A 24,621-nucleotide genomic window follows, 5' to 3' on the forward strand; every position below is an offset into this window, starting at 1 on the left:
TGAGGACCATTTGAATGGTAAATGGTTCTCCAACTTTTTATTTTCGGGCTGTAGGTATTCTTCGGTCTCAAATGAGTCTCTTGTAGACAGCAAATAGATGGGATCTGGATAGCTTTTTTATCCAGTCTGAAACCCTGCGCCTTTTGATGGGATCATTAAGCCCATTCACGTTCAGAGTTACTATTGAAAGATATGAATTTAGTGTCATCATAATACCTATTCAGTCCCTGTTTTTATGGTTTGTTTCTTTGGACTTTCTCTTTCTTTTACAGAGTCCCCTTTAATATTTCTTGCAGAGCTCATTTGGTGTCACATATTCTTTCAGTTTCTGCCTATCTTGGAAGCTCTTTATCTCTCCTTCTATTCTGAATGAGAGCCTTGCTGGATAGAGTATTCTTGGCTGCATGTTCTTCTCATGTAGGACCCTGAATATATCCTGCCAACCTTTTTTGGCCTGCCACATCTCTGTGGAGAGGTCTGCTGTTAATCTAATATTTCTCCCCATATAAGTTAGGGATCTCTTGTCTCTTGCTGCTTTAAGGATTTTCTCTTTATCTTTAGAATTTGCACGTTTCACTATTAAATGTTGGGGTGTTGAATGGTTTTTATTGATTTTAGGGGAGGATCTCTCTGTCTCCTGGATCTGAATGCCTGTTTCCCTCCCCAAGTTAGGGAAGTTCTCAGCTATGAGTTGTTCAAATACACTTTCTGGTCCTCTGTCCCTTTTGGTGCCCTCAGGAACCCCAATTAAAGGTAGATTTTTCCTTCTGAGGCTGTCATTTAACCGTTAACCTTTCCTCATGATCTTTTCATTGTTTTTCTTTTTCCTCAACTTCCTTCCTTGCCAGCTTCCTTCCTTCTGTCCAACTTGTCTTCTATGTCACTCACTCGTTCTTCTACCTCATTAACCCTCATCGCTGGGGCCTCCAGTTTGGATTGCATCTCATTTAATTGATTTTTAATTTCGGCCTGATTAGATCTAAATTCTGTAGTCATGAAGTCTCTTGAATCCTTTATGCTTTTTTCCAGAGCCACCGGTAGCTTTATAATTGTGCTTCTGAATCAGCTTTCTGACATTGAATTGTAATCCAAATTCTGTAACTCTGTGGGAGTGAGGACTATTTCTGATTCTTTCTTTTGTGGTGAGTTCTTCTTTCAAGTCAGTTTGCTCAGTGCAGAGTGGCTAAAAACGAGTTGTGTTGGAAAAAGGAAGGGAAAAAAAGAGAGAAAAGAAAGAAGAAAAAAACAAAGAAACAAAAATAAACAAAAAATCCAAGGCAGCGTATCCTCTGGTTCTATATACTGTGAGTCCCTTGACTTCCCCAGAGCTCTCCAACGCTGCTGTTTGTCCTGTGAGGCCTCTGTCCCTGGTGGCCCTGTCCCTCCCTGGCACAAAGTGACACCAGGAGGAATAACCCAGTGGCGGCGGCCCGTTCTCCAGCTCTGGAGTCAGCTCCCGCAGTAACTACCGCAGCTCCCAGTCTGCAGGGGCCCGGATGCTCCAGGGGCGGGGGCGCTGATCTGCACAGCTCGGGGCTCCCAGCGGCAAGAGCGTCCTTCCTTGCTGTCCTGTGTCCTCCCGGCCCCCACCTGTCCCGGGGGGAGCGCAGGATCCTGGGCTGTGTCCCTCGCTCCCTGGGCTCCCGGGCCGCGCCGCTGGAATCGTGCTCCTGGGCCGCGCAGCCCCCTCCGCGGGGAGCCTCCGCCCGAGCCGCCTGAGCTGCTCCCGGGGCCAGCCGGCCGTGCTGCAGCCCTTTAGGGAGCTCGGCCCGCGGGGTGTGGTGCGCTTTCCTCCACGCCCCCGGGTACCTCCTCTGTTAGTGCCCCTGGGAGCCTGAGGGCATCCCCGCCCTCCTGGGGTCCTGCTCCAACTCCCTGCGAGGCCTTTCCTTCCCGGGAAGATTGGTGAAGCTCCTGCTTCTCCGGGGTGGACCTCCCTGGCCTTAGCCCGGCTCCTTGTGGGGCCCTCCCCCACTGGATTGATTTTCTTTCTTTCTTTCTTTCTTTCTTTCTTTCTTTCTTTCTTTCTTTCTTTCTTTCTTTCTTTCTTTCTTTCTTTCTTCTTTTTCTTTCTTTTCTTTTATTTCCTTTCTTTTCTTTTTTTTCCTCTTCTTTTCTTTTTTCTTTCCATCTTCCTACCTTGTTAGAAGCGCAAACTCTTCTCTCTGTAGCGTTCCAGCTGTTCTTTCTTTAAATCTCAGGCTGGATTCCTAGGTTTTCAGGATGATTTGAAAGTTATGTAGGTAAGTTGGTGGGGCCAGGTGACTTGGGGACCCTACTCTTCCTCCATCTTGCCCCGCCCCCTTGTAACTTTATTTCTTTAGGCTGTATTTCTAGGCAATCTGCATTGCCTTTTAAAATAGATTCTTACTGCATAATGTTAAATTGCTTTTGAGGAAGTTTGTGGCCATTTATCCTCCCATTTGAATGAACAAGTATTTTTTTTACACAGTATCATTGCAATATTGAGTATTATCTTTTAGAAAATCTAGGCCAACTAGATAAGTATAAACAGAAATCTTGCTGTTTTAAAAATTCATTGGTTTCTTCTGAGGGTGATTTTAAAAAATTATTTATTAACTACATTTTTCTTTTCAGTGACTTATCTATGTGTATTCATTGCCTATTGTTGGTATATAGTACTTTTGTGTATGTATGTGTTCTGTTTGAGAATATAGTTTAAATTTTGTCTTCTAAAAAATTCCTCTAATAGGAAACAATGACATTGCTATGTGTATACAGAGAAACTGCTTCAGGGTTTTTGTTGGTGTACACAGTTGTTGCACACTGAATATAGTTTCTCTAAGCAGGACTGGGTTGTACTAAGCCATCTACATTCCTGACCGTTCTTTCTATAAAATAGCTCAGATCAAAAGATATTCTTACTGCAAACTCTTTAGTAGTAACCCTACCCATTCCTTACCACCAAAGCACTTACTGTAATCAAGCTTCCAGCTAGCCTTTCTACCATTGCCTATAATGACACAGAACTACTTGCCTTTCTTAAACCTGCAATGTGTGCTTTCCTGTCTCCCTTCTTCATCCAACAGAGCTCAGTTCCTGTGTCAATCATTTCTGGCAATCTCTTCAGTATATCTATGCCAGGCTGGTGGAACAATCAGTACCCTCTTTGTGCTCCCACAGACTAGAGTTAACCACAGCATTTTATAAAGATTTTATTTATTTGATAGAGAGAGAGGGAGAGCTCAGAGGGAGAGTGAGAGGGAGAAGCAGACACCCCACTGAGCAGAGAGCCAGATGTGGGGCTCCATCCCAGGACCCTAAGATCATGACCTGAGCCAAAGGCAGATGCTTAACAGACTGAGCCATCTGGGTACTCCAACTACAGCATTTTAATACTTTGTCCACTTTAGGCTTCCCATTGACTATGAACTTCTTCATACCAGAAACTACGTGGTGTTTATTCCCAGTGCTTGGCCCAGTGTCTAACGTATAGTAGGTGCTCAGTATTTGTTGAAATCTACAGAATCTACTTAGTCTTTCAACTAGCAACATTCATGATGTAGATAATAATAAAGAAATTGGAAATTTAAAGACATGAAGGAAGTTGGCATCCCCATGGGATGTGTATCTTGCCTTATAGCCATATGTGATAGAAGTCAAAAGTTAACACTTTGGGGAAAATGAGTAATGCTGTTATTCTCTAAACTGTTATCCTTTGCCTGAAATGATTCATCCTACCCTTATCTTTCCATATTTGGCAGTTACTTCGGCTGGCCTTCCTTAGGGCCTCCCAGGTGGTGTACCCATGTGGAGCTGTTACTCACTTCATCCCCAGAGCTAAATATGCTAAGCACACAGCATAAATGACCATGTAAATAACTAATCCATTCAAATATTCACTTAATAAACATATGTATTGAGCCAGGCACTGTCCTACATGTTGAGGATACAAAAAAGACAAGACAGATAAATTCCTACCCTAAGGGGCCTACTATAAATGGAGAAGACAAATAATAAATGAAATATAAGCAATAATATGATTTAAGGTATTTATAACTACAACAAAGAAAATAAAATAGGATAATAGAGAGTAATGGGATTAGAGATGAGGAAGCAATTTCAAGTAGGGCAAACAGAGAAGGCCCTTTGAGTAGATAAGATTTGAGTTGAGAATGAGCTAACCATGCCAAAATCTTGGGTAAAAGGAAGAAGAGTATACAAGCACCAAAGTTGAAATGAACTTGATAGTAAGATACCTACTGTGGCTAAAGTTTTGTGATAGGGATGCCTGGGTGGCTCAGTGGTTGAGCATCTGCCTTCAGCTCAGGGCATGATCCCGGGGTCCTGAGATTGAGTCCCACAGCGGGTTCCCTGCATGGAGCCTGCTTCTTCCTCTGCCTGTGTCTCTGCCTCTCTCTCTGTGTGTGTGTGTCTCTCATGAAAAAATAAATGAAATCTTAAAAAAAATAAACTTTTGTGATAAAAGGGAGTTCTGAGGGGTGAGCAAGAGCCAATTTTTGGAGGTCATGGTGGGGAGTTCTAATTTTATACTCAATGTAATGAGAAGCTACTGGAGCATTTTAGGAGAATTTCATGGAATGGCAAAAAGATTTCTCTGGCTGCTATGCAGGCAGTGAACTGCAAAGAGGGGCAAGAGGAGAATTAAGATAACAAATTAGGAGTTTCCTACCATTGTCCAGATGAGATGATGCCATGGACTTGGTGGTAGTAATGTAGGATGTAAAAAAAAAAAAAAGGAACATATCTTATTATGGATTTTCAAACACATGAAAACAGAACAGTACAATGAATTCTTATTTAGGTATTACTCAGCTGCAGTCAATAGCTCTCTGCTATTTTTCTATCCATGGTCACTTTTTATATTCTGAGGTATTTTAAAAGCAAAACTTATCACATTATCAGTAAATATTTTACTATTTATCTTGAACAGATAAGAGCATACGATGTATATAGTCACGATACTATTACTATTACCAGTAAAGCAGCAGTCCCTAATGTCATCTAAAACCCAGAGGTTGAAATGTATTTTGAGGGTAGAACCAATAAAAGTGCTGCCATATTGTGTGTTTGTGAGGAGAGAAATTGGAAGTCAATGGTTCTTACCTGAGGTTCCAGGATGGGAAATACTGGAAAGGAGCATGCTACTGTGGTAGTGTTTTGTTTTATTTTTTTCTTTGACTAGACTGGGAGACCAGAATTCTGTTGAGATAATAGTTATTCTGCAGAAATGGAGAATGGGTAGTTGAAACTTAGAAGAGAGGTCTGAAGATAAATCATCTGGCCATGTAGGGTGAAAGTCCAAAGCTAGTTGGGAAAAGAAGTTCTGGGACACCTTAAGGAGTGAGGATGGAATAAGGGTTGAAAGGGCTGGGTCAGGGTTTGAGAAAGCATAACTATTGAAGAAAGAGCACAATCAAGGGGATGTGATACCCTAGATTTAAAGCAAAGAAAGTGTTTGGAAAAGGAGGGTATAGGTAACTGTGCTGAGTAAAATGAAGACTGAGAACTGATCCTTAGATTTAGTGACATGAAGAGAGATTGCAGTTGGAGAGAAAAATTCTGATTGGAGAAAGCATGGGCAGTCAAGAAGTAGAGACACTGAAAATAGATATCTCTTTTGAAGACTTGAAATAAAAATCAGAATGTACCATCCTTATAATGATATACTTCATAATAATAAAAAGTAGTCACAGTACTTTATATATTATAGTTTACAAAATGTTTGCATAAATTTATCTCACATGATATTCACAGATGTCTTGATAGGTGTTAAAATGTCAGATGACTATATCTCATTTTATAGGCCTTAGTGTTATGACTAAAGAGGCATTCTGAGGGATTGGCTGATCCAATTCATGTAGGTCATAGTGGGAAACTTCAATTTTGGTCAACTTCTTGGCCAAGTCACATGGCTGATTTGTGGTGAACTTGGATCCAAGTTCATGTCTTCTGATTCTAATGACACAGACTTTCTACATGTTATATTGTTTCTCTCATAAATAGGAGGTCAGGATTCTCCTCTTTAAGAATGTAAGGATTTTTAAAAAATTATTCTAATTTCTGGTCCATTCTGAATAATATTTTGTTTCTGAAAGTATCAAGATTGTCCATACATTGTTGTCTTCAAAGGACAGAATCTTTTCTATAAAATGTCCTAGTTTTTGTTTAAATAATCCATTAGGATTTGTTATTCATGAATTTGAAACATTACCTGAACTTTGTCTCTCTTCTTAATGAAAGTGTCTAGATTACAAAACTGATGGCCCAATGAAAGGAAGCATTCTAATAATTATGAGCAATAAGATTTATCCTGATCCTGAGAGAAATTATGAATGACATAATGGTTAAATCCTCAAAAAGGGGAGATATTTTACTCATGACCACAAGTAAATCCTGACTGAAATCTGTTGGCATGATGTTAAGTCATGAGAAGCCAAATCTAGAGGGACCAGAGTAATACAGTCCAGGCATATAGTTTTCTGATGAGCTCACTGTATAAGGGGACAAAGCTGGGAATATTTTGAGGAATGAAAGTTAATATATACTTTGTTAGACAATTTCTCTGGTCTATCAGTTTTCTTGCTCGGCTTTTGATGACAGTTGTGTGGCAAACAGTCTAATATTGAGATCATGCTCCTGGAGTACAGGTATTTTTCATTGCTGACTGAAAGAATATCCACATGCTTCAGGTATCAAAAGGCAACAATGATTTAACTGGTATTATTTAAGAGCCAGATCTATATTTTCCTACAAGTCTCTGGGTTCTTTGATAACCACAGTCTGTATCTAATTCCACTTATAGCTCTGACACGCAACCCCTTGCTCAGAGAGTTCATCTTGCAGATGTGAATCAGTCTTGAACTCACTAATGAAGAACAATGGTGCTTCACACGCTACTGGATAATGATTTAATTAAAATTTCAACCTACATACTATCCTATTTCTAAGGAACTCAAAATGATAAGCATTACGACCTACTTTAAAGTAACATTTAAAAAGTTTCTTAAAAAGTGTTTAGGATTTGATGTGACTGTAAGTTTAGTAAGTAAATAATAAACTCATGATCTTCTAGTAATATCTATAGCTATGCTTTGTGCCACAGAATCAGGAATCCTATTTCCAAAAATATTATGTTCTCTGACTAGAGCAAATCAAATCACACAAGAGATTCCACTGCTTTATCTATATTGGATGGAATGTGGTATTACTTGGCATGTTAACCAAGTAATATTTCTTTTCTGGCTTAACAGACATTTGGTTCTCTCTTAACCTGGCCCCCTATAAGAAAATTGATTAAGAATAGTAGTGGGAGGGACGCCTGGGTGGCTCAGCGGTTGAGCATCTGCCTTTGGCTCAGGGTGTGATCCTGGAGTCCTGGGGTCAAGTCCCACATCAAGATCCCTGCATGGAGCCTGCTTCTCCCTCTGCCTATGTCTCTGACTCTCTCTGTGTCTCTCATGAATAAATAAAAAATCTTTAAAAAATAGTAGTAGATTTTTAAAAAAATCTTTAAAAAAAAACATAATATAGATCTTTTATCCTGGAACCAAGATATTCAGGTTTCATTCTCCTCCACCAGGAGCTATCTTCTTTGGGGATGTTTTTCAAAGAGAGTTGCTGTCTTTCACTACTGAGCTTAGTCAAAGCATATTCTCTGATTCCTCAAAATAAGATGTGGCAATTTAAAGATTTTGTTTATTTATTTATTTTAGAGAGGAAAGAGAGGGAAGGAGGAGAGGGAGAGAATCTCCAGCAGATTTTTTGCTAAGTGTGAAGCCGACTTAGCCACCCAGGTGCTCCAAAGTGTGGCAATTTAGAGAATGGTTGATCTACTCAGGACAAGGTGATTGCTTATAATTTTTTTCATCACAATATGTTCTTCAGGGATGCGTGGGTGGCTCAGCTGTTGAGCATCTGCCTTTAGCTCAGGGCGTGATCCTGGAGTCCTGGGATCAAGTCCCACATCCAGCTTCCTGCATGGAGCCTGCCTGTGCCTCTCTGTCTGTCTCTCATGAAAAATAAAATCTTTTAAAAAAACCCAAAATATGTTCTTCATAAAGGAATATTTCATAAATAATGATTTTTTCCCCTGTAGACATTTTAGGATATTTGAGTAGTCAGTGGTTATCAGTAGAATATTTTTTAATGATGAGCTACTAAAAATTTATCTTTCAACTTCATTTACTAATCATTGAAAAAGGATTGAATTGGACAACCCAAAGTTGTCCATATTGTTCTTCAAAAGTCATAAAATGGAGTGAGGAGTACCAGGACTCATGGCAGCTGCTTTTATTGACTTTATAGAATTGAAGTTGGAACTGGATAAAGGTGAAATAGTTTAGAATTGAAAAGGAATATGCTCATTACAAGGGCATGTCAATAGCAAAATTGGGAAGTGGGTTCTCAGTTTGTATGCTACCCACTGTCCCCTTCCCGGTTGCAGAATATATTTCCCTAGCTACCAGCAGTGCTGCATATATACAGCCCTCAGCTGTCAGTCCCCTTTGGGAGTTGCCATCAACTAAGGGGAGCTGTTTTGCTCAAGGCCACCCCTTCTTGCTGGAGGGCGTATCCAACAAATGAACAATGGCAAGGTATAATGGTCTGACCCCTTTGATCAACTCTGAAGGCCTTGGATCACCATGAAGTTGGCTGAGCTGTTTTTGTGACTCTGTCAACAGCCCAACTCCTCCCTCTGTCCATCTTTTTCCTTCCTCTCCCACAGGTGCTAATGCAAAGAGAACTTGCCAATAAACTTCTTATACACAGATCTCTTTCTGAATCTCCTGCCCAGAAATCAGATTAGACCTAAATAGGTCTATGTTCTCCATGGTCAATGTAAGGCATTTCCTTTAGCATTCATATGTGAGAACAGACATAATAGTCTTCCTTTGAAATAATTTTCTTCCAATATTCTTGTGGTCTCATCGTCTATTAGGCATCTGTTGATAGAATCCTACTAAGAATTTACAGAAGAGAGGACCTTAGGAGGCTGATTCAGGAGAAGGGTTTCAGTTTAGGGAAATGATTAGGGGGAGTACACTTTCTGTACAACTCTCAGTAGGCTTATTGTTCAGGTGAAACTTAGTGCATCGATTATTTTGTTTTGAGAATAGGAAGGCTAAATTGCATGTGTTTGTGCATACAAATAATGCACAATAGAACCTGCAAGGATTTATATAAATGAGGCAGGACATCTATAAAACTGAATACTTTTCTCAGCAAATCATTAAACTAAATTTTCCATGCTGTAGGATTATATCTTTTGTCATCTTGCCTTCCACTTCCAGACCATCACTGGGCAAATTGGTATGAGAGCATCTTCAAGAGCTGATCTCAGACCTCCCTGTGTGACTCTGCTTCAGCATAAGCACTGTGTGAATAAAAAGGAAGGAAAAGGGGGGAAACATCTGCATTTTTAAAAATAAGTAGATTCCAAAGATATGAGTATTGTGCTCATTCTCAATGTAATGAGATCCTGTTCACCAGTCTGTTGTTAGAGGATTAGGGCCAAGCTTTACGTCTTATTCTAGTTTGGCTCTGACAGGAGTGGAATTGGAAAAAAAAAACAAAACAAAACAAAACAGAAATTGCTGCTGTCCACTGAGTATTTATGTCAGGAGACCATGACTGCAAGCTGTTTTGGGATCAGCAAATTTTAAATACAGTAGTATGCACTTAGCTGTGGATCAAATCTCTTCAGCTCTTTAGGGTCCATTTTCTTTCTCAAGAGGCAAAACATAATAATCATTGAAAATGAAGTAAAAAAAAAGAATAGTAAATATAGATGTATTAAGAACATGGGCTTTATAGTTTCAGTTTCCAGTCCTGGCTCTGCCACTTACATGTGACCTTGGAAGAGTTTTCTTCTATTTTATCCTCCCCAGTCATCTTTTAAAATATCAATGTATGTGATGCCAAAAATTCAAACAGTATACAAAAATATACCATAAAATGAAATCTTTCCATTCCAGTTTTCCTGTTCATTTCCTTTCTCTAGTGGAAATTACTGAATAGTTTCTTGTGCGTCTTTCAAGAAATTTTCTGTGTATATAAGAACAGAGGTACATATAGGTATATCCTTGCTTCAAACCACAGTTAGAATCTTACCACGTATATGCAGTGTCCTGTATATGCCTATTTTTAACCTAATAATGTAACTTAAGGATATTTTATATTAGCACTTACAGACCTGTCTTATTCTTTTTAGTGGCTGAATTGTAGTCATTCCATTGAGCCAGAATTAAATAGGTATACCATGGTACACCCATCTAATCCTTATTAATGGGCATTGATAGTTTATAACATAATACTGCAGTAAACATCCTCATACATCCATCTTTGAGCACCTGTATGATCAGTTATTTAAAGTGAAACATCTATTTCAAAGTGTGTGGGCATTAAAATTTTTGATAGATTTTGCAAAATAGGGAAAATGTCTCTTTTTCAGTTTTCTATTTCCTAAAATGTTAGTAGTAACAGTACCTATTTTGTAGGGTTGTCATTGAGGAAAAAATGAGATAAGATATATGACTAGTATTGCCAGATGTAGAAAATTAAAATGCAGGATGTCCAGTTAAGTTTGAAATTTAGATAAACAAAAAAAAAAGAAATTTAGATAAACAATGATAATATTTTAGTGTAAGTATGTTCCAAGTATTGTATAGGGGGCATACTTAGACTTAGAAATTTAGACAAAATTATCTGTTGCTTATCTGAAATTCAGATTTAATTGGATGTTACTTGTTTTTATTTGGAAACCTTGTACATGAAGGCTTCAGCACAGTCCCTGGAATATAGTAAGCAATAAATAAATATTGGTTGTCTATAATTCTTATTAGACATTCAGGGAAATGTCATTCAACAAGTTTTTGGAAATAATGATTCTGTATTTATTAATTTTTGGTGAGTCAACAAATATTTATTGAGTGCCTGCTAGGACTTAGGCATTATTCTAGGTCCTGAGGATACAGTGGTGAATAAAACAAGATCTGCATGGGCAGGAGAATACTTTTGTAAGTTATAGGTCTCACATGGGTTTGAGGTTAAAGAAAGAACCAAATTCATTGTATGTGGATTGACTGGTTAATTAGAGGAGGTCACTTATATTGACCTTGATTATTTTGTCTCTTCAGTATTCCGACATGTCTTCTGTAGCTTTGAGGAAAGTCTCTTCTCAGGAATCTATGCTGCTAATAGGGAGTCAGAAGTATTAAAATGTAGAAAGGATGACAGGAGACTTGAGGAGCCCATTGAAGATCTCCTTCTGCCTTTAAGCTTTTAGCAGTGTGCTTGGCATCTTGCTCAAAGCAGATGCTTGATTTCTAGCCCCTGGAGGCAATGGTTCAATAACAGGGAGCTTAGTAGATGCTATCTCACTTGGAATTGCATTTTCTCAAGAAGTGTCTCAGCATAGCCTAGTGGCTCTGGATATCTCATCAGGAGGAAGCAGATTCAGACCAATTTATCAACAATTACTACATATAATTGCTATCTATCACCACCTTTTCTTAGAACTCAGATTAAAGAGGGAACCAAACTCATTGTATGTGCATTGATTGGTTAATGCGTATCTCTAACATTCTGAGAATAGGTATATAGCTTGTGGGTGTATTTTTAAAAGTCACTTCTTGAGAGTAATTCTAGTTGCCATTCTGTGGCAGTTTAACTTCAAATATTTTATGGTGACTTTGGAATTTAATTTCATGAATCTCTTTCTGGGATTTGGTTTATTATTTAAGCAGGTTTGTGAGTTTACTAAGGTAAAGTCTATATCATTACTGCAGCTATTTTAGAAAAGCCTGATTCTAAGAAGCATTAACTAGATTATGTCGTTTCATAACCTGAAATAATTACATGATGATACTGAAAATTGAAGCTTGTTTTAAAATCTTGGAATTTCTGGATTCAGTGCTATGAAATAAATTAACTTGCTTTCAGAATATTCATATATTGTCATTCCTTTATGAGAGCAGAAGGACTTTCCCTGATAAAGGTAAAAGCAAAGTTTGTTGGTGCCAAGTCTGTGGAGTCAGGTGTCATCATCACAGCCCATGAGGCCATCCTGTATCTCCTTCGTAGAGCTGTGATGCAAGCTTGCTTTAAACATGAGCCCTAGGAACAGCTGCACCACACATGGAGATACAGGGAGTATGTTTTCATTGTTTCAGGATGATGACGAAATGTATCATTCTACAAGCTAAAATCTTAGAAGTCTAGAAATATTTTGAAGATGAGTTTTAAAGGAAATCTTCCTGTCTGTCCCTCTAGTACTGATGGTATGTCTTTGATGTTGCATCATCAGTGGTGTTAGTAGTCAGTAGGAGAAGAAAAATGGTGTGATTTAAAATACGTGTAATTTAAATTCACTTGCAGGTCTTCATCAGTTTATACTTGCTTGGTAAGTTTGGATACTTTTGTAACTATGACTCTGAGTGCTCATTGAAATATCTCTCTGAGATCCTAGTTAAGTGTAGTTATAATTACCTGCCTAGATAGAATAAGAAATAATATTTTTTAAAAATCCTACTTTGATTGTGGTTACCAGATTTTTCAACAGATATATGTTCAAATAAGGAGTTTAGCCTAGATATCCCACATGGCCTACTGTTTACTAATGTTCCAGATCTTTTTTCCTCAAAACTCTAATTATATCTGTAGAATATTACTTCTCTCTAAAATAATCTATTCTGTGCTTCTTCCTCTTAGTCTTCATTCACTTTCTGTTAACTGCTTCAAGTCTAAGACGACTTCCTATCATAATCTCACTTTGTAAAGGTTATGTTGTCTTTTTGGCAGGATGCTAGACACAATCTGACAGATAGATTTGGGTGTCTGTTGTTGAGGTTATTGATGAAACAGTTGGAATAGTGCTGGATCCAGGAGGTACTGCTTGTTGTTTCTTGTCAGATTGCTAATAGTTTTGTATAATATTTCTTTTGAGGAAATTTCTCCCATAGTTATATATCTTCAAAACATATTTTATTCAAGTTCAGATCAATTTTGTGTCAACCTGCATTGTTGCCTGGTGAAGGTGTTCCATGGCCCATGGCCCACAGAAGTGATATTGTGTCCTGTGGAATTTGTACACACACATACCACAAAGTATTTAAGATATCAAATACTGTTACTTATAGACTTTGGAATGCTCTGTTTTAGGGGAGAACTTTCCATTGGGGTAACTGGAGGAGAGGTAGGTAGTCAAGGTAGAACTGGGGTTGGAAGATATCTGGAGTAACAAAGGGGACGAGAAGAGATCTCAGAGATACTGTTAAATGTATATTCTGGGCAGAGGGCATGCAGGGCAAGAGAAAAAAGACTAGAGTGAGAGAAAGTAAGGGATCTGGGGCTCATTTATGGTACTTAGGTGTTTTCTGCTTTCTTTGCCTGTTAGATGACATTAGTAGATTAATAGATCTTAGCAAGATCTTAGTAAACACTTATTCTGAGTGTTTTTCTACTTTTGGAAGTATTTAATAAATTAGAAAGTAGAGGTTAAAATTTAGGTAGGGGTGCAGGTAGATAGGAGGGGGATGGGCATGAGGATCTGGCATGAGAGGTGGTATTTTGCTCTGCTTTATCTTTTTCTATATGGTTCTGATAAAGCTTCATGTTTACCATAATCAAATTGTTCCATATTAGCGATTCTTTGCACACTCTGGGGTTCTGCAATTGTTTTTTCTTAAAGAGATTTTGTTCTAAGATTTTTCCAAGTGTAGCAGTTAATTCAAGTATTTCCATGGATACCACCACACTTTTAATAATTTCTTTCCAATTGCTTTGGTTTTACAGAGGGAAATAATAAGATACTGGACTTGAGAAAAAGAAGTTAGAATTTAAATGAGAAAACTCAGATTTTTGGTTTGTTCTCCCAAATGGTGGTTATTGCTATTTATCTGTTCAGACTTAACTATCAAACATGCATTTTGAAATGTGTAAGGGGTCCTGTAGGGTTCCATTTTAACTTTGGTTGATTTTCCATTTGAGTGGAAGAGTTAGGGCGCAGTCCTTTCTAGAGCTTACAGTGGATAAGAAGGAGAAATAAAAGTTTGGAAATGAAACAGTATCATCTGAGCTTCTCCCTAAAGCAAATGGGCTTTCAGTAGAGACTTCAGGGTAATTCAGTAGCTGTGCATTTTGCATAAATAAAGATACAGTCTCTATCTCAGTCCATTCACATTGACTTTTATCTGAGATACTGTCCCCTGAGAAATGCCACTAATGCTCCAAAGGAGGTGGTATCCAGGAGAAATAAACCAGCACACAATCCATATCTGTAAAAATAAATAAAATGAGATTTAGAAGGCTTCCTAGGTTCTCCCATTGTTGTCGAACTAGATAAAGTGCAGAAAAGTGTGGCAATGGAAAAGCGATTGAATTCTGGCTAGAGATGAAAATGCTGCAATTGAAAACTTTCCAGAACAACATGTACTTGGATCTGTATTAAAGAAAAGTTCTTTGAATGCTTAAGCCAAATGACCCAGCAGGGTTGATAGTGTGAGGCATATTTCACAGTTGTATAAATATTTAAAACTGTTTTCCAACCTATAAAACAAGTAAATTAGGTTGTTTTTTTGTTTTTGTTTTTGTTTTAAACTGCAGAATGAAATTAACCTGCCCAACTTTAACTTGTGGGGAACCTGTACTCATCCCAGCTTTCTCTCTTAAAAGGGGTTTGCTGGGAAAGAAGTGTGAGGAAGGCTTTCAACTTAGAAAACAAAGCTGGTTTATGTTTCTGAGAATTTCAGAAGGGATGATTAGCATTATGGTATACTGCCATAGGTGGTCAGTTTCCAGATGGTCTGTCTCCCCAACTGTCACAAAGGGCCCAAACAACTAAACACGGTATTTTTTTTTTTAATCATTATAAACCCCTTTGAACCTGGTGAAGGGCAGAGTAGGGGCTTTATTATATATATAAGCTTAAAAAAAAGCAGTGCAGCATTTTGGCCAGGCTGTTCTCAATTCTGATCTGCTGGTCCTAGCCATTAAAATGCCACCAAGCCTGTCCCTCAGCTACAGTGCTTATGGATGATTGGTAGGTATTATTTCTCATTCAGTCTTCTAAGGTTGCTTTCATCACTCATTGTTGTTCATGTCGCTTCCAAAAATTTTTATTCTTTCCCTGTCATATTTTAGCTATTGCCCTGGACCTCTTTCCTTTGCCTCTGGTAAAACAGACTTTAGAAACAATGGCAGTGATGTTTTATTTCCATATTTTAAAATATAGTCTGAAATGAAAATCAATGACTGAATTTATTGCTGCCCTCCCCTCACCCGCCCCTGACAAATGGCCACTGTTCTGGCCAAGGAAATGCAAGCAAGAGTTAATAACTGGTATATAAAGCTGGCACCATGGGTGATGGAAATTGCACACAGCCAAGAGTTAGGCATTTTGAATTTAGCCCTAAGGATACTTCTAACTCATTGGGAATCCTTGCGCAAATCACTGACTTCTCTGGGCCTTAGCTTCCACATCACTCAGGTTAAAGACTTTGTTATATAAAGTCCTTTGAATTTAGCATTCTAGAGAAGTGTTGTCTGTGTCTGTTGTATGATGTACCATTGTGAATACATTCCCTTGATTCTTCTTTGTTCCTGAAAAAATTAATTTTGTTTTTGTTCTTAGATTGCAGAATGAAAAATGGATGAATGTCAAAGTGGGAGACATTGTTAAATTAGAAAATAACCAATTTGTTGCTGTGAGTATTTAGTATTGTTTATTAAAGAATTTATCTCAGATTAAAATAGCGTATATACTGAAGTATTTACACTTGCAAATTTGGTAAATCTATACTAATTCATAATAATTAAGAGAATTCTAGAATGTATTAGTGAAAAGTCTAAATTATAAAATGTTGTAAAAGGAATATTGATTAGTTATTTTGAATAGCATGGTAACTAAGATAAGCCTGAGTGATTATCTTTTTAAATTTCCTTTGTGATCTTTTTAAATTAATACAAAAGATTTTGAAACAAGCTGTTAATCATTTCATATAGAGTTTTTAAAATGCTCCAGAGTACTTTAAAAAGTTTTTTTATCTCACATCTTTTGAATACCATCCCTCAGTAATAGGATTTTTACTGTTAATTTCCAATATAGTTGAAGACAATATATGCCTTTTCCTGAGTAAATCACAATCAGAAAATATCTATTGATTGTTCTGAACTAATAAAATGCTATTTATGAAGTTTTGCCTTGCATGTCAAATGCACCATAATTTATATTCTCAAGATACCTATGTTACAATTTCCTTGATAAAATTCAAGGGGTCAGTTCATGACTATAATATATGTGATGAAGTATAGTTCATATTAAATGAAGGGCAACAAAAGCTAACCAGATCAGAAATTAAAAATTCAAGTTAGTGTAGTCTTTATATCAAATACATATTTGATTACTTGTGAAAATTTTTGTGTTCAGCGTAGTTATATGTATCAAGTTGTGTTCTTCATTAAATTTGAGACATTTTCCCATAGGAAAAAGGAATGGCCCCAAGATCTATTTATAAGAATAGCTCAGTTGAGCCTCCTAACCATTCACTTTCAGAAACAATCTTCTTTAATTAATGCACCATCTGTGTATACCGGTGCTCTGGAACACCTATGCTAAAGAGACTACTCAGTGGACAGGCCAGTTGTAAAAGAGCTAGCCCTCTAAATAGAGATATATTTATTTCCCTAACAATCTCAATTCTTTTTTTTTAAGATTTTATTTATTTATTCATGAGAGACACAGAGAGAGAGGCAGAGACATAGTCAGAGAGAGAAGCAGGCTCCTCACAGGGAGCCTGACGCAGGACTTGATCCCCAGACCAGGATCACTCCCTGAGCCAAAGGCAGATGCTCAGCCGCTGAGCCACCCAGGCATCCCAACAACCTCAATTCTTTGGAAAATAGCTGAGAACCAAAAATAGGCACAAAGATTTGCTTCTTTTTGCACAGCTAAAATAGAGGTCCCAAAGTCCATGTACTGTGGCCTGGGCTCCTTATACGTAGCACAGTCGGCCAGGTTCTCACATTTTACAACTGACCTTTGAACAACACAGTTTGAACTGCAGAGGTCCTCTTATATGTGTTTTTTTACCCCGATATATGCAGTATAGTGCTATAAATGTATTTTCCTTATGATTTTCTCAATAACACTTTCTTTTTTTTTAAGGTTTTATTTATTTATTCATGAGAAACACACAGAGAGAGAGACAGACAGACAGACAGACAGACAGAGACACAGGCAGAGGGAGAAGCAGGCTCCATGCAGGGAACTCGATGTGGGACTCGATCCCGGCACTCCAGGATCACGCCCTGGGCCAAAGGCAGGCGCTAAACCGCTGAGCCACTCAGGGATCTCCCTCAATAACACTTTCTTTTCTCTAGTTTACATTATTGTAAGGAATGCAGTGTATATTACATATAGCAAACCAAAATAAGTGTTAATCAACTATGTTATTGGTAAGGCTTCTGGTCAATAGTAGTTAAGTTTTTGGAGTGTCAAAAGTTACACATGGATTTTTGACTGAATGAGAGGTAGGTGTCCTTAACCTCCATGTTATTCAAGGGTCAACTGTGTTTACTTTAATATTAAACACAAATTTAATTAGCTTATCCACCTTATTTTTCAGCTCATTAAAGATTAGCAACAGTATATTAGGGGGTGGCATCTGTTAAAAGGACACAGCCAATAGGAAAGATGGAGACAGAGTTATTCTTTGTTATTTGAAAGTAGAGCATTTCTATGAAGCCTTAAATAAGCCAACATGGTGTAAAGCAAAGAAACAATTACCATTAACTTATATGGACAACCTTTTGAGTATTGCCAGACCCCCAAAATCATTTCTCTTAGCCTTTCTGATACCTTAGGATACATCTTGCTAATGAATGCACAAAATAAACGAAGCACAAATGTTCACAGACCATTCAAAGCTCTGGCGGCTTGATGCTGAGATGATGAGGACAGTTCCCTGGGAAAGAGCTTGGTGGAGCCACTCTTGCTCTCAGGTGCACACTACCTCTGTAAGGGCTCATTGTAAAACAAAGGTTGAATATTCTTTTTGCCTTTCCTTTTTTCCATAAAAGTAAAAAATCCTTTGCAGATTTCTTTTGGTTACTGAAGACAAGTACTAATGTAGGTCTTTCATAAAGTGAAGTGGTATAAGGCAAACTTTTGAAAAGCTGGGGATACCTGTATAGTTTCAGGGCACTAAAGGGGATTGGATTAGAACTGAGTCTTCTCCCTTCCTTCAGTAACAGCACTATATCTTCTTTTATTCTCTGCCTTTAGTTTCTTTATGTGTGACATCAAAGTGCTAGACCACTATATAATCTCCAAGATGGGGATCCCTGGGTGGCGCAGCGGTTTAGCGCCTGCCTTTGGCCCAGGGCGCAATCCTGGAGACCCGGGATCGAATCCCACGTCGGGCTCCCGGTGCATGGAGCCTGCTTCTCCCTCTGCCTGTGTCTCTGCCTCTCTCTCTCTCTCTCTCTCTGTGTGTGTGTGTGTGTGTGACTATCATAAATAAATGAGAATAAAAAAAAAAGTATAATCTCCAAGATCCCTTCCAGCCCAGGTGCTACAGAATTTTTGAAGGCAAAGACCACATTGATATGCCTGGTCTCTTACACCTAGTGCTATGTTAGATAATAGGGGGCAGATAGTAAGTGTTGGCAGAATGAATAAATGTGTCTTTTGTCAGAAAGAAGACAGAAAAAATGGATAAAAACTTTAAAAATTTAGGATGTTATGGATCAGCGGGTAGCAATATACATCTATTTGCTCTAGTTAACAAAAGATCACATATATTGAGGGTTCTTTGCTTAAGAAGGGGCTTCATGTAACGTATTTTAGTTATACTTTCAATTAAAATTATTACAGTGAAAGAGTTTTGGTGCAGCCAGATGGTTAGCCTTAACTTTTTTTTTAACTGGTATATGTGGAATTCTAAGAAGTATGCATTAAATTTTTTTTGGCAGCTACTTTATGCCAGGAATGGTGTTAGATTATAGAGGAATTAGTAATTATTAAAGTATGGCACATATTTATTATTTTATTTGGAATTGAATATTTCAATGGCAATGCTAGGTATATTCCTACTCAGGTATTGATAAAAACAGTATCCCTAATAGGGATAAATATTAGACTGAAATCACTAGTTCACTAATACTCCATACTCTGGTGTGTTCATTTATCACATTCTTGGGGTAAGTCCCAGAAAGGCAGGAATCAAACATATGCCTCAAAATCTCCTAACTCTGTAGGACTTCATGGCCAGCTTACCCGTATTTCAATTTGCCTTCTGGACTTGATTTTCTAATTTGTATTTCCTTTGGTCTTAATTCTTAATTTTGTTATGTTTTCTATGTTATAGTACACATGCTTGTATGCTCTTGCAAAGCCATCTATGGAATGAGACATAGAAGGCGAGTTTAAGTGCAGGCATAAGATGGAAGAAAACTAGTTCAAAGGGCATGTCATTAGTATTGGTTCAAAATGAATTACATATTAAGATAAGTGTCCATGAAGTCAGTGATCCACGTGTCCCAGCACTGTCTAATAGAACTGTCTGCAGTAAAGGACATATATCTTTTGTCCTGCCCAATGTGACAGCCAGCAGCCCACAACAGTATCATGTGGATACTGAGCACTTGAAATGTGGCTAGTGCAACTAAGGAACTGAATTTAAAATTTATTTACTTTTAATTATTTAAGATTTTTTTAAGTTTAGATTTAAATAGTCATACGTGACTTGTGGCTACCTGATTGGATGGCACAGATGTGGCCTTTTTATTGTTGCTACATTATGGGATGGGAATGCTTATTCTCCACTCTTCCCTAGATTTCGTTCTTTATGTTTTCACTTGGAGGGACAGCCCCAAAATAAGACTTTGAGCTTCTTGGACTTCTTTGCCCATTCCTTTCTCCCAGGAGTGACTTCTCTGATTGGCTGTGTTTGGGGGCAAGGAATGTGCATAACTCAGAGCCTCTTCCTTCTTTTTCTCTTTCGGCTCTGCCTGTGTGCACAGTACATCCTGTCCTGCTCCTTCATTCCACCAATTTTACAGGAGCATGCCCCTCATGGCGGGGGTGGTAGGAGGGTCCCAGTAGTTTAGAGCTTCCCTTTTCTACAGCCAGCCCATGTAGCCCACATACCTATATCCTGGTCTCCAGCAGCTTGCTTGCTTCATTTAATTAATTAAATTAAATTAATTTGAGAGAGAATGAGAGAGAGAGAGAGCATGAGGGGGGAGGAGCAGAGGGAGATGGACAAACAGACTCTGCACTGAGCTCATTGGGCTCGATCTCAGGACTCTGAGATCATGACCTGAGCCAAAATCAAGAGTCAGATGCTTAACTGAGCCACCTTGGAGGCCCTCTATTAGCTTTATTAATAACAAAGATGAAACTTTTATCTCCATTGATCTCGGTTTGACTCCTATAATTGTAGCTCTATTGGTTTAATCTTTGGCTAAGTGAGGAAAGGAGTCCTCTAATGCCAAAACTCTGTGGTGTCTCTTGATGAGCTTGGCACCTACAAAACTATTTTTAAGTGCAAACAAATGTTTTTATGCTGTAATCACTTAGAAGTACGAATATATTCCTGTTCCCTGAGGATTAACTCATTTAATTTCTACAGTAGCTCAATTAAGGCAGGTTATGTCCTATTATTATTGTTCCCATTTTACAGATGAGAAAACAGTGCCATCAAATAGCTTGCTATTGGGAGAGCCAGGAGTTAAACCTAGGCCATCTGGGTTTTAACGCCACTCCTAATTGTTACCATATGCTGCTCCTTACTCCATTAAATCAGTCATCCTAATTGCCTTGAGGCTGGGCTTCCAGCATTAGGGCATTCAGGCTTGGATGCTGGGATTTATGTGACCAAAGGAAGTTGCCCCTAATTGTGATGTATAACCTCTAGCTGTCCACACTTAGGTTGACATAAATGAATTTAGAAACCTATCAGTACATTTTAAGCAAGAAAAGGGGCTTGCCTGAGATGGCCAATTAGCTGGCATATTCATAAGTTACTCACTTTTATTTTCCAGATAAGAAATCTTCCATTTTCTTCACTTAAAAAAGAAATATTAAAACATTTTTGGGCTGAATTTCCAGAGCTCCTAGTTTTATTTTAGGACCAGGGGTGAGGGGTGGGGGAGAATGTAGAGTGTGATTCAGTCATTGCAGTGAGATTGACTTGCGTTAAAAGAACCAAGTAAACAGAGAAACACACTACAAAGCTCTTGATACTGCCAGACACACCTTTCTCCTTTACTTGACAGAAGCGATCTTGTTTTGTTTTGTTTTTCTTATCTGGTGGTAGAAATAAAGCCTTTACTGGAATGAGCATATTTGAACATTACATGAGTTTAGTTGTTTAGCTTATTTGAAAGAGTGTCCTTTCCTCCTTCACCCCCACACCCTTAAGAAAGGCATTCATGTTTTAGGTGTTTACAACAGTAAAGGTTTGTTTTAAAACAAAAACATTCTTCTGCTATGCGAATTGGAAATTTCACCTTCAGAAATGAAAGAACTAGAAAGATGAATTCAACCTAAATCCAGTCCTGACCAAGGTTGGGCTTTGACACTCTTTTGACCAGTCAGGGCATCTCATCTGATCTTTCCTAGCACCTTCATCCTTCCTGAGAGGCCATGTGGTGGTTTAATTGCCCTGTTTATTATTTCAAATTTTATAGCTTTAAGTCAGAGTTACTTCTTTCACACTAATTGTGCTAAATAAACTCTTTTATTTTTAAAAATATGTGAGACAGTAGAAAGTTGAAAATTTCCAGTGAAAGAGGATCATTTAAAACATTTGTCTAAGCTGCATTGAAAAAAGAAGCTTCTCACTAAAATACAGAGGTGCAACATGTTATTTTCTACAATACAAAAAGAACATGGCCAATGTTCTGTTTATAAGCAATAACTAATTTGTGGGAGTGAAATATATAAGGCAAGGAGTATTTTTTGACCAAAAGAAGGGTGGACCCATGATTAAAAGCTATGATGTCCATTATTAGTCTCCTCTTCTCCTTCTGTTCTTTCTCCCATTTTTTTATCTTCTCAAATTCATTTAGTTATAAAAACCAAAGGAATGTACTAGATGTACCTAATATATATTAGTAGCCACTCAGCATGTGTTTGTTGGATCTGAAATTTAATTTTTTTTGAAATTTAATTTTTAAAGACAAATATTACCTACAATGTTACACATTTTCATTTTTACAACTTCATCCTGATTTTGTCCATATCAAACCTATTTTACTGTAAGTGTACTCATATTGCATGAGCCAATTTGGACTCTTCTTTTTAGACTACAAAGAAAGGGGGAGATAATATTGTAGATGGTAAAGAAGATAAAGAACCCTGTGTGTGAGATTCAAATGTGGCATTCCAATTAATTCTATGACTTTATCTCTCCATCATGTTGTGGAGTTCATGTCCCAATATTCTTGACCATTGTGGTTTTGGTTTTTGAACACCAACAAAATGAAAGAAAACAAAGCAAAACACTTTGTTTTTCATAGTTATATTTCATTGATTTTTGTAGCCAACCAGAGGAAATAGTATACATTTGAGATCAGAGCTATGAGCTCTAGATTTGCTCTTTAAGTTCTGTGTGGCCATGAGCATGGCATTAAATATTGTAGGGCACTTTGGAAGTGATGAAGTTCTCACCATGACTTTGTAAGGCTATGGACTCTATATGAGTCAATCCACCGCTTGTGAGCCAGAAATAACCTTCCCAGGTTTCTTATTCATATATGGGAACAATATTATTTCACAGGGTTGTTGAAAGAATAAAGTGGCACAATTGTGCCAAGAGTGTTTTGTAAACTCTTAAAGAATTGTACAGCTTAGGAGTGGGCAAGGTGGTGGAGGAGTAGGGTCCCCAAGTCACCTGTCCCCACCAACTTACCTAGATAACCTTCAAATCATCCTGAAAACCTATTAAATCGGCCTGAGATTTAAAGAGAGAGTAGCTGGAATGCTACAGAGAGGAGTTCGAGCTTCTATCAAGGTAGAAAGATGGAAAAAATAAATAAATTAAGCATCCACGGGGGAGGGGCCCCACGAGGAGCCGGGTTAAGGCCCCGCGGTGAGAGCCCCCAGGACAGGAAAGCCCCCACCAGGAGAAGCAGGAGCTGCACCAACCTTCCCGGACGGAAAGGCCTCGCAGGGAGTTGGAGCAGGACCCCAGGAGGGCGGGGATGCCCTCGGGCTCCCAGGGGCACTAACAGAGGAGGTACCCGGGGGCGTGGAGGAAAGCGCACCACACCCGCGGGCCGAGCTCCCTAAAGGGCTGCAGCGCGGCCGGCTGGCCCCGGGAGCAGCTCAGGCGGCTCGGGCGGAGGCTCCCCGCGGAGGGGGCTGCGCGGCCCAGGAGCACGATTCCAGCGGCGCGGCCCGGGAGCCCAGGGAGCGAGGGACACAGCCCAGGATCCTGCGCTCCCCCCGGGACAGGTGGAGGCCGGGAGGACACAGGACAGCAAGGAAGGACGCTCTTGCCGCTGGGAGCCCGGAGGTGTGCAGATCAGCGCCCCCGCCCCTGGAGCATCCGCCCCCCGCCCCTGGAGCATCCGGGCACCCGCCCCTGGAGCATCCGGGCCCCTGCAGACTGGGAGCTGCGGTAGTTACTGCGGGAGCTGACTCCAGAGCTGGAGAACGGGCCGCCGCCACTGGGTTATTCCTCCTGGTGTCACTTTGTGCCAGGGAGGGACAGGGCCACCAGGGACAGAGGCCTCACAGGACAAACAGCAGCGTTGGAAAGCTCTGGGGAAGTCAAGGGACTCACAGTATATAGAACCAGAGGATACGCTGCCTTGGATTTTTTGTTTATTTTTGTTTCTTTGTTTTTTTCTTCTTTCTTTTCTCTCTTTTTTTCCCTTCCTTTTTCCAACACAACTCGTTTTTAGCCACTCTGCACTGAGCAAACTGACTTGAAAGAAGAACTCACCACAAAAGAAAGAATCAGAAATAGTCCTCACTCCCACAGAGTTACAGAATTTGGATTACAATTCAATGTCAGAAAGCTGATTCAGAAGCACAATTATAAAGCTACCGGTGGCTCTGGAAAAAAGCATAAAGGATTCAAGAGACTTCATGACTACAGAATTTAGATCTAATCAGGCCGAAATTAAAAATCAATTAAATGAGATGCAATCCAAACTGGAGGCCCCAGCGATGAGGGTTAATGAGGTAGAAGAACGAGTGAGTGACATAGAAGACAAGTTGGACAGAAGGAAGGAAGCTGGCAAGGAAGGAAGTTGAGGAAAAAGAAAAACAATGAAAAGATCATGAGGAAAGGTTAACGGTTAAATGACAGCCTCAGAAGGAAAAATCTACCTTTAATTGGGGTTCCTGAGGGCACCAAAAGGGACAGAGGACCAGAAAGTGTATTTGAACAACTCATAGCTGAGAACTTCCCTAACTTGGGGAGGGAAACAGGCATTCAGATCCAGGAGACAGAGAGATCCTCCCCTAAAATCAATAAAAACCATTCAACACCCCAACATTTAATAGTGAAACGTGCAAATTCTAAAGATAAAGAGAAAATCCTTAAAGCAGCAAGAGACAAGAGATCCCTAACTTATATGGGGAGAAATATTAGATTAACAGCAGACCTCTCCACAGAGACGTGG

General features: G+C 39.0%; 1 protein-coding gene across 1 annotated transcript in view; it reads left to right on the forward strand.

The window, feature by feature from the left end:
* Positions 1–24,621, forward strand: part of ATP8B4 (ATPase phospholipid transporting 8B4 (putative)) — a 227,912-nt gene that overhangs the window by 94,751 nt on the left and 108,540 nt on the right. The window contains exon 7 of the mRNA XM_055320253.1: positions 15,614–15,686. Coding sequence (XP_055176228.1) covers positions 15,614–15,686 — 73 coding nt within the window. The remainder of the gene's footprint in view (positions 1–15,613; positions 15,687–24,621) is intronic.

This window comes from Nyctereutes procyonoides, unplaced genomic scaffold (assembly GCF_905146905.1).
Source record: "Nyctereutes procyonoides isolate TBG_1078 unplaced genomic scaffold, NYPRO_anot_genome, whole genome shotgun sequence".
Classification (NCBI taxonomy): domain Eukaryota; kingdom Metazoa; phylum Chordata; class Mammalia; order Carnivora; family Canidae; genus Nyctereutes; species Nyctereutes procyonoides.